An 11,028-nucleotide genomic window follows, 5' to 3' on the forward strand; every position below is an offset into this window, starting at 1 on the left:
TCCTTTGGATGGTCCAGTATTGCTTCTCAAAACTTCCTTCCTTCAAACAAATGGCTTTATGGGATAGAAGCAATGCTCCTTAAAAGAATGTTTAAAATTATGCATACATGTTATGGTGTTGATCTAGATGATCACATTGATTAATAAATGACATAAATAAAGATATCAACAAGAAAGGTCCAAACATAGGAGAGAAGCATGTAATGCCCTTACTATTTTCATTGTGATCAACATATGAACCTCATTTTGAATATTGTGCCATGTTGGTAATAAGGTTTAAGATCTCACACTTTAATGAAAAGGAAAGGCAATGGAACCATTAGGGATTTACAATCCAATTTTGTATCATCTAGGAACAAATTCTACTCTAGGAACTAATGTTAATCTTGAAGCACTAGGTTTAGGCACTACTCTTAATCATGAATATATAGGATATGTAGAAAATCCAACTAGAGTGTAAACAACATGATTAGAAAAAGTAATATAAATGCCTATTTGGGAAAAGTGACACAGTTCCATCCTAAATTCTTTATGTGATACTAGGACACTTGCATCTCTATGTTTCTTTCCTTTCCTTCTACCTTTAACATGTCTAATCTAGACTTTAATGGATTCCAGATTGCTTTGATCATCATGTGGCCTTCCTCCTTTCCTGGCAACTCAAATGCTAGTTTGACTTAAATAATATCCGGTGCTACAAGTGCTTTAGGTGGATCATTCATGTGTTTTTGTTTAACAAAATAAAGATCTAAGAACATAAGTCATTACTAGAACATCATTGCTTAGAACTATAGGTAGTGGCATACAAAACATATTGAAGCATAGGTAATAGTTATCATTTGGTGTTTAACAATGAAAATATGTTATGTTGGAGTCTTTGAACATAGAACATACTAGAGTGTGAAGACTTCAAGAATCCATTGTATTAAGATGATGATCATTTGTCACAATACCCTCCCTCGATCTAGTGCTTGAAGGAGACATCACAAATGCAAGCCAATAATATGACATATGAATAATTTTCAAGATAATTATGTTAAATAAAAAATTATATTGGCCCAATCAAATCATAGACAAAGTAAATTGTAGCAAAACTAAATTGTTTGACATATATTAATACACCATGGATGTTATTGTATGCCCCTGCACACACATAACAAGGGTAAAATCTTAGTGATGACAATATAAAATAATCAAAATAAGCATTGTGATTACAACTAGTCAAGAGGATCCTTAACGCAGAGGGTTAACCTTATCGATATGGATTTCTCAAAACTATTGTTGTTGCAAAGCCTACCATGCGCACGGGGGATTTAAGCAATGAACCTCTGGCATATCACTTGCATTCATGACATACTAAACAATACCCTTAATTTGACTACAATATTGGAAAATACCTTTAAAAATAATTTTATTTAACCACTACCAATACAAACCCAATACACCTTCCCAATTTAAAAAACTCCTACTTTCACTAGATATTGTAGGCCCATCCATTTTTTCATTAACATTTTTTTATACCCCTTTATATTTTTTTCATTAATTTTGAGCTCCATTTTTTATACTTGCCAATATAAAAACACTTTACCCCTATTAGATGCTCAATATATTATGTCATATTTTCCTCGATATATATCCCCCAATACGAACGCACGTGGTATGGTGTTACTCCCTAGCGAAGCTCCCGTGAGCATGTGAAATATTAAATGGTTGAGAAGATCCAAGCAAAATGATTTTCTTTGTGAGGAGATTCTTTATCCCACAATTTTACACAATTTTAGTTATGCATGGAGAGTCAAACTCCTAAATGGAATTTGGGTGGGCAAATGTAGCTTCAAAAAAATTGTAGTCTATCATGAATTATTTTATAACATAAATGAATACAACAAGAGCAAGCATTGCGTGGACCATAAAGAGTGCAATGTGGCCAAACAACAAGTGAAGCAAAGAAATGGAAACAGAGACACATAGAGGAGGGTCGAACTGTTAAATGTAAAGTGGGAGGGTCGACAAATGGCCTCTTGGGCAACTTAAATGACATATTATATGAATGAATGGAGGTTGGATATCATCAATGTTAAATGGTGTGTTCAACATGATCTTAGTGAATCACCATTCCAAGCATCATATTGTGTGGATGGACCATGTGTTGGCAAGTACAATCTCATGTCACAACAAAGGGCGTAACCTACCATCCTCTATCACTAAAAGGTAGCAGATGGATGAGCCTCATAAGGCCTTAGCATGACATGGGATAAGGGGCACTTATATCACCCCTATCTAGCCAAAATTATTCCTAACTCTAATAAAAACTATGCTGAAAGTGAAAGTGAACTTATATCACCCCTTATCTGGGCAAAATCCAAAATTATTCCTAAATCTAATAGATACTATATGGAAAATAAAAGATCCACTTTAGTGTTGAAAACTTTGCTCATGAAACTTTATCACCAAAGAAGTAATTTAAAACTATGTTGAAAATAAAAGATCCACTTCACTATTGGAAAAAAACTTTATCACCAAAGACTTGAGTAATTTAAACCATTTAAATTGTGAAATTAAAAAAATAAAAAAGAAAAAGAAAATTTTCACTGGCAAAATGGAAATGAAATGAAATGAAATTATTTTAACCTCTATGAAGCTAAAAATAGCTTATGGGAAGCCATTTCCCTGTGAAGTCTCACAATAAATGCTCTCAGCATCTCCACAAACCCCTCGCTAAATAAATTATCCCAAGAACTAACTTTGAAAGCCTCACATTCTAAAATAAAATATTTTATGTTTCAACCTTGAAATAAAATCACTCCTAATACCCCTATACAAAGCCCATACCCCGGGTGGTTCGCGTTTGAGTTTTGGTTACCATTTTTACCGTGCTCTTTGATGAACACGTGACACGACGAAAATACAGGCGACACCTGTCATTTACTACTAAAACTCACAAGTATTTATTACACAAAACCATAAGCGTGTGGTTTACTAGGTCGTGGGGGTGGGCGCTTATATCAAAACAATGCAAAACAAGTGGCCCCAACGGTATTGTGTTTAGCAGTTGTACTCCGCACTTTACCATCTCCTTTTCTTCACCGTTATTCCAAAACAGTGGGTGGTCGCTTTCTTCCCAGCCGTTGGGTTTTCAAGGAACAAATAGCATAAAAGCCTGCAATTTGGTATGCTCATGGCAATCACTTTTTAGCAGACATATGCTGTATGTTGTTGGATTTGTTCAACTGCAAATCGATTATATGGATTCCCACGTTATTGCGGAGTACGCAGGGGATGATGAAAGGCCTCAAAAATCATGTTCTGATCAAAAGCAGCAGGTCCTGGGTCAAACAACAATTCCCCCAAGGTCTTCGTCTGCCACAACAACATGTTTGTTTCATAACAATACCTAATTGTCTGTGTATTTGATTCATAGGGCTACTGTTAGATATTGTTTCTGATGTAATTGATTGGATTTGCATTGCAGAGCAAGTGTTTTGTGTTTTTCATGCGCCCAGCCTCAGTGGGAGAGCGACTGGAATTTCAGTATAGAAGATCTGGTTCCCATCGACAACAGCAAGAGCACATTATCATCATTTAAGACAGCAGACTTGATGAAAGAGAAAGAGAAAGAGAAAGGAGGCAAAAGCCAGAAGATGCGGAAGAAGATGGGAAGGGTAGTTTATCACAGGCCACCTCGTGCTCTTCTTTCTGCTTAAAAGAGTCAAACAACCCGCAGTATTTTTCCCTGGTTTTTTTTAGGGTTCGGCTGCATAGTTTAGAAGAGTTAAAGTTGTTCAAGGCTCTGAATTTAAATCTGGTAATCATCCTTGTGACAACACTACCAGATGGAGTCACGATTTCTTCAAATCTCTTCTGCAATTTTTCTCTCCTTAAATCCTGGAATTGGAATGATGAATGATTCTCTCCTTAGATCTTGGAATTAGAATGATTCTCATCATTTAATGTGGAGCAATCGGAATGGTGGTTTATGGAGACTCACAGCAGATTTACCACTCAATGATATGTGTTGTGTTCTTGTATTCAAAACCTGGGTCGGTGAACCTAAAGTCGTGGCTAAATTAGTTGACCACAAAAAAAATTATTGTACTGTGTCAATCAAGTTCTGTGTATTTTTATCCATATACACATGGCAGCAAGATCGCTACATCTTTCATATTCTGAATTATCCAGAAACTTGGTGTGGTTGAATGAAGTCGCTGAAAATATGAATGTTTTTTCTTCATAGTTTCAGCGTTGTTGAGAATATAGTGCATGGTATAATATATTTGAATATGTATTGGAGTATGGTTTATGGTGTGAGTGGAATGGAATATTGATTAAAACAAATTTAAGGTACGGCAAGTTGAAATGGAGTTAGGGATCATTTTGAAAAAAAAAATAATTAGAGTAAAAAAATATTTCTTATTAAAAACAATTTGGAACTTTAATATCAAACGTATGATTTTAGGATATATATAAACACTTTTCACTAGTTTAATTTAATTGATACATGTTCTTTACTTTTTGATGGTTGGTGAAGGCATCACTTCCAAGAAGAACTTGCGGATGTCGTATTCATTGTTTTGGCATAGCTCATCTTGAGTTTTTTTTTTTTTTTTTTTAATGGGTTGTGTTTTATAGGTTTTTTTTTAAATAATAAGTTATAATGATATGTTGTGATAATTTTATATGTATATAAAAAAAACATTTATAAAAAATAATGAATTGATTAAACATTTTAAAGTGGGTTAATTAAATATTTTGAATGACATATTGTATATAGGTTTGTTAATATATTTGCGGTTATTGGTTTTAGAGGGTTATTGGTTTTAGAGGGTTCGAGAGGGTGGGATGTTGTGAGACTCCAAGGTGTTTTAGTGGGCGAGGTTTAGTGTGTTAAACAACTATGACAGTAATAAGTTTGAGAGGGTAAGGTGAGATGTTTTGAGAGTAATTTCGAGAGGGTGGGATGTTGTGAGACTCCAAGGTGTTTTAGTGGGCGAGGTTTAGTGTGTTAAACAACTATGACAGTAATAAGTTTGAGAGGGTAAGGTGAGATGTTTTGAGAGTAATTTCGAGAGGGTGGGATGTTGCCAGACTCCAAGGTGTTTTTAGTGTGTTAAACAACTCCAAGGTGTTTTTAGCGTGTTAAACAACTATGAGAGTAATAAGTTTTAGAGGGTGAGGTTTAGTGTGTTAAACAACTATGAGAGTAATAAGTTTGAGAGGGTGAGGTGAGTGTGTTAAACAAATCCAAGGTGTTTTTAGTGTGTTAAACAACTATAAGAGTAATAAGTTTCAGAGGGTGAGGTTTAGTGTGTTAAACAACTATGAGAGTAATAAGTTTGAGAGGGTGAGGTGAGATGTTTTGAGAGTAATTTCGAGAGGGTGGGATGTTGTGAGATTGTGAGACTCCAAGGTGTTTTTAGTGTGTTAAAAAATTATGAGAGTAATAAGTTTCAGAGGGTGGGATTTTGTGAGACTCCAAGGTGTTTTTAGTGTGTTAAACAATTATGAGAGTAAGTTGTGAGACTTAAGTTTCAAAGGGTGGGATGTTGTGAGATGTTGTGAGACTGTAAGGTGTTTTTAGTGTGTTAAACAACTATGAGAGTAATAAGTTTGAGAGGGTGAGATTAAGGTGTTTTTAGTGTGTTAAACAACTATAAGAGTAATAAGTTTGAGAGGGTGAGATGTTGTGAGACTCGAATGTGCCTTAGTGTGTTAAGCAACTATGAGTCTAAGTAAAGGGAGTGTGAGATTACAAAGCTATCAAATAAATTAGGGTTTATCATGAGGAATATGAATTTAGGGATATTTTTAAAGTTTGTTTGTTATTTATTTATTTAATGTTAAATTTGTTGTTTTTTTCCTAGGAAAAAATGGTAATTTCCATTATCATAATAGAAAATTACATGTTTTAAATGCTTTGTAAGCATATCCAAAATTCATATGTGAAATAATTCCATTATCATAATAGAACATTACATGTTTTAAATGCTTTGTAAGCATATCCAAAATTTAAACTGAATCATATCTAAAATAATAAGAGCCATAATCATCTGTTAACCAATATATATGGTGTCTAATAAATAAAATAAACCATCCACACATATATGTGGTCATTGTGCATGTGATAAAGACATGTGGTATCTAATAAATAATATAAACCATCCACACATATATATGTGTTGTCACTCTACCTATGATAACGGTATAACGGTCCAAAAAGTATAGACAAAAATAATTGTGATGATATGTCATTATGGATCTAATGTAATTTGTTTTTCCTCATGGAAAGGAGGATGATAGTACTAAAAATATTCATGGTCAATCTAATCAGCTACATGAGGAGGATGATAGTACTAAAAATATTCATGGTCAATCTGATCAGCTACATGCCATGTCCCGAAAGTCTGTTGCACACCCTCTTTGGAAAGATAATTCCTTTCCCTATATATATGGCAAAATGTAATGTAATCAAAATGAGTTTTTAGAATCATAACTTCATCCCAATCATAAAGAGATTTCTACTCGAATATAGTTGTTTCTTCCCTTATATGGAAGCCATAAATGTGTTTAGCTTACTGTACCAATATCTACTCAACAGTAAACCATAGGCTTCAAGAATGTCCACAATAGCAATATTGATGCATTGGTGAGCTGTAGGGTCTGATGAGAAACGAATAATAACATTGTTGAGTTCACCAATTGCCTAGACCACTGATATGTCCGTGCATCAATTTTATACCATTTAGCATTAATTTTCTTAGCTACATATAGAGGCATTACATTCATGGAAACACTAGAATCAACCAAACAATTATGGACATTATAATTAAAGATTTCAAATGTTAAGAGAAAAGAGGGGCAAAGAGTGCTAGTATTTAAATTTACAACAGATTTGAGAATACCAAGAGACTTACTAGACATGACTTGAGAAGAAGAAACTTCTTGAGAAGAAGAAACTTTGTCACCTGACGGAGACTGATGAAAACACTTGGACAATCAACTCACATTGGACTATTATCTTAACATGCTTAAAAATTGAAATGTTGGTGCGAGCTCTCTCCATATCTTCAATGATGTTGTAATCAATACTTTTATTTCCAACATGAAATGTTAAAGTATTTGAAAGTGTAACTTTGTCTGAAACTTTCAGAGTGATGGGCTTGTTCTTATTTCTCATGGAAGCATTCTTAGAAGTTGGAGCACTTCCAAACTTTTTCTGCATATTTTGAGCAGGTTGCATTGATGTTAGAATCTTTCTCAACAATTGTTTCTTGAACTCCTCCTTGGATACTAGTCCTTTGCTCATTAGGTTATATCAGCCAGTTGTGTACTGAGGAGGAGATTCACTTATCGGAGGTTCCTTAGAACTTTTCTTATCAACATTAAATATGACATCGAATCCATTAACTGAGTGTCCCACACTTGTACTTTCCTCGGCCGTGACAGGTTAATTTATTTCTTCAATCTGCTTAGACTACTCATCTGGTAATAAGGTATCAACGATGTGAGCTTCCATAGAATTCATAATGTGATTCCATTGTGGGAATATCTTCTCTGAATGCTTCTCCTAATGGAGGGTGCAATAGTTATCCATGCCTAAACTTTCAACATTAAACACAACTTTGAGTTATGTGCAGATTTAGCCAGTTGATTGTTGTCATTTCTCTTAAGAAAAAATGGCTTAGAAGTATTGTTGTTGGTGTATGCCTTGGTTGAATTTCCCTTTAATTCATATACTTCATTAGTAAGAAGCTTTAAATACTTTTCCAAGCTTTCTATGTTAAGAGAATCCTTTAACTTATTATTAGTTGAAGAGGCCTGAGTTTTCTTACCTGCATCCTTGGAGTCTTTAGAATCATCAAAGTCTATAATGACTCCAACAGAACGCAAATCATTTTCAACAACAAGGGATTCTGCAAAATTTAAAGCCAATGCCTCCTTTGTAGTTCTCTTGACAAACGCAGAGATATTGGCAGGCAAGGCAGTTTTGTAATAGTCTTTAGTGAGGTCAACATGTGGTTGCACATCTGCGAGAAACTTATTCAATATATGAGTACACCTTTGATTGAAATCCTTTACTTTCTCTCTGTCTCCCATCTTGATGTGCCCGAGTTCTTTTAACAAAATGGTGGGAGTTTTATCATCCGCAAAATTCTCTAAAAAAAACTGCTTAAACTCCCTCCAATTTTGAATGTAATTGGGTGGAATACTATGATACCATACATACGCTCTACCTTCTAAAGTGTATGGAAAAATTATGCAAGTAACATCATCAAATTGTACCTCAAGCATTCGTAAATGCATGTAGAATTTGTCAATATGAACTTCAACTTTAGTCTTCTTATCAATATCAAATTTTGATAACAACTCTTTCGGATGTTTGGGCATCCGATGAAGATTATCCGAAAAATAAAGTGGTCCTTGGGTCATCCATTCCAAGTCTTAATAAACCATGTCTTCTTCTCCTCCCTCCTCCTCCTTCTATGAATCTAAAGATTCTTCTCCTTCTTTGTTCAAATCTTCATTTTAATTAATTTGTTATTTGTATCCTGACTATTCTCAGTGAGAAAATTGAAAATCTCCTTCGTCACCTTCTAAAACTTCACCAATAGGTGGAAGTTGCCCTTATTCAATTGTCTCTTCTGAAGGTTCTGCTAACTCTTCAAGGGTGGCAATAACAAAATCTTCCACTAATTAAACCAATACACCAGTGTGAGTTGTTTCTTTCTTTCTTGGATTATGAAGAAGTTTATGAGCTACAAGGATTCATCCAAGAGTTATTGCGAACTGACGAGAAATTGGCCGGATCGTCTAGAGTTGATCGTAAGTAACTTCAAAAGTTTTTTTCCATACCAAGATGATAATATTCTTTGATCTCACGAATGGGAGTCAGAATTGAACCTGGACTATTAGGCATGGATGCTTCATTGTTCGGGTGAGGTAAATTGTCAGCCATAAAAAGGTGGTTTCCCTCATAGCGTAAGAATGTTAACAGTGTTGGATCTCGCCAACATACAAGGGATCTCCTCGATATGAAGTCCCAATTAGAATTCACACTGTTTGGTGTAGGAGCCCCATATGAAATATGGCCCAGCCGCCATTTACATAAATATTTTCCTTGGCTTGAGCAATTAGCATGAGAGAGTAACACACATGTTCTCTTCAATGAGCAAGAAAGTATACCTTGTGAAATGTTCAATTATAGAATATATCAAGGTTCTTTCACTGTAAGGAACAAAAGTGATCCTACAATAGACAATTATTAGTATTGATCTGGTGAAAGCACATGAACATATGCATGAAAGAATCATTAGAAATCAAGCAAAATAATTCACATCAATGCAACGATCATTATAACCACCACAACACACTTACAATAAGATAAGCACCAAATCGACTTAAATAGTTCAATTTCTTCAGTACATAAGAATGCTATCATAAATCACAAACATTCGAAGAATAGTCCTAAAACATCCATGAACTATGCATGAAAATGTGTTGGTCCAATGGCCTTCAAGTTTCAAGAAAAAAATCTAAGATACATGAGTACAATGAACACCACTTGCTCCAAATAGTTGAGCATTATATCCACCACTTTCTCTCCAAAAGAACTATCTCTATCTCTCTAATGCCTCGTGGTAGAAGCCAAGGTGAAAATTCCTTTCATTGACTAATGAGGCTTCTTTAATAACTACATACATGACTCTTTATATCCTCGTGACTCTTGAACTTCCCATATGACTTTTCAACTTCTAGTGACCTTTGGAATTCGAAATAACCTTTGTTCTTTCAAATGACTTTTGAACTTCAACATGAATTTTGGAATTCTTTGTGTCTTTTGGACTTCTACATGTGACCTTTAGACTTCTGCGTGTCACCTTTATACTTCTACATGTGGCTCTTTTGTCCATATATGAATCTTGGACTTCCACATACTTGTATTGACAATAATTACACAATTACATCATTATTTCCACATCATGATGCAGAGACAACATGACAAACCACCAACATTAATGACTTGGACCCATAGTGACTTGTGACATGGAATTTCTAAATAAATGACAATGTTTCCACCTATGCCTTGAATACTTGATGCATATTTCTTATTTTCGTTGCCATTTTCCCTCCAAAGGGTCTTGAGATAATATGGAGTCGTTATGGATCACTTTGGTCCTCAGAATCTAATGTTCTTTAACTTGTCGCAATCATATGTTCTTTTGTCTTTGAATGCTCATTTGTGTCGCTTCCCTTGACAAATCTTCGCATGCCTCCTTTCCATGTTGTTATAGTAACACTTGCAAGTAAAATAACTCATGGTATGCAAACATTGACCTAAAAAATTCTTATTTTTTCATGTTCATGCAATCTTTCTGACTGTTAATCATCAGTGTGTTGATTTTCCACAATCTTGGGTCTAGGTTAGAGTCTTAAAATCATTGACGCTATGAAAGCAAGAACCTTAACCAGTAAATCACACATGCACAAGTATACACAATTTTAAACAAAATTGTACAATAATGTACAAACCAATCTTCGTTATATTAAACCAATTCTGAATAATACAATAGTCTATGGTATACAAGATACAATGACAATCTTCACTGCATATTCTTTTTTGTATCTTGTCCTGTCGGTCCTTCGCTTCTATACTACTCACAAGCTACCCCTTAGTCCTTCAAAGGACAACACATTGAGACTCCAAGAGAGCTGCCACCTAACACTACTACAAGTCACTTATGTTGCATGTACATAGGTTGATCCAATCTACTCTCTAGGCTAGCCAATACCGGAGCTCCAGTCTGCCTTCTAGTTGCCTCTTTCATCCATCGAAGAGCTACTCATAAGGCTCCAAACTTCACCCAATATTCAGCTCCCTTCGTCACATCAAGAAAGCTTGTCTAAGGCTACTTTGGGTAGGCAACACATTGCCCTCCACTAGATCAATGGCACCCAATCCAATCACTGTGAAATCTGCTCCTAGTTGGGGTTTATTCACACTCAAGACAACCCCAACAAATTTCTTCCAAA

At 34.9% G+C, this 11,028-nt stretch overlaps 1 protein-coding gene across 1 annotated transcript; it reads left to right on the plus strand.

Moving 5' to 3' along the window:
• The first annotated feature begins 3,162 nt into the window (after positions 1–3,162).
• Positions 3,163–4,162, plus strand: LOC149255720 (uncharacterized). Its single transcript, XM_089457292.1, has 2 exons — positions 3,163–3,352; positions 3,473–4,162. The coding sequence occupies exons 1-2, from the start codon at positions 3,204–3,206 to the stop codon at positions 3,702–3,704; spliced, it is 381 nt and encodes a 126-aa protein (XP_089313418.1). The 5' UTR covers positions 3,163–3,203; the 3' UTR covers positions 3,705–4,162.
• The last annotated feature ends 6,866 nt before the right edge of the window (positions 4,163–11,028 follow it).

Source organism: Pinus tabuliformis, chromosome 7 (assembly GCF_031772625.1).
Source record: "Pinus tabuliformis cultivar Carrire ecotype Pingquan chromosome 7, CPIR1, whole genome shotgun sequence".
NCBI lineage: Eukaryota > Viridiplantae > Streptophyta > Pinopsida > Pinales > Pinaceae > Pinus > Pinus tabuliformis.

Coding starts and splice junctions, on each gene's coding strand:
- LOC149255720 (XM_089457292.1), top strand. CDS start 3,204: ATGCTGTATGTTGTTGGATTTGTTCAACTGCAAATCGATTATATGGAT. Junction 3,353..3,472: donor CAAACAACAATTCCCCCAAG/GTCTTCGTCTGC, acceptor TTTGCATTGCAG/AGCAAGTGTTTTGTGTTTTT.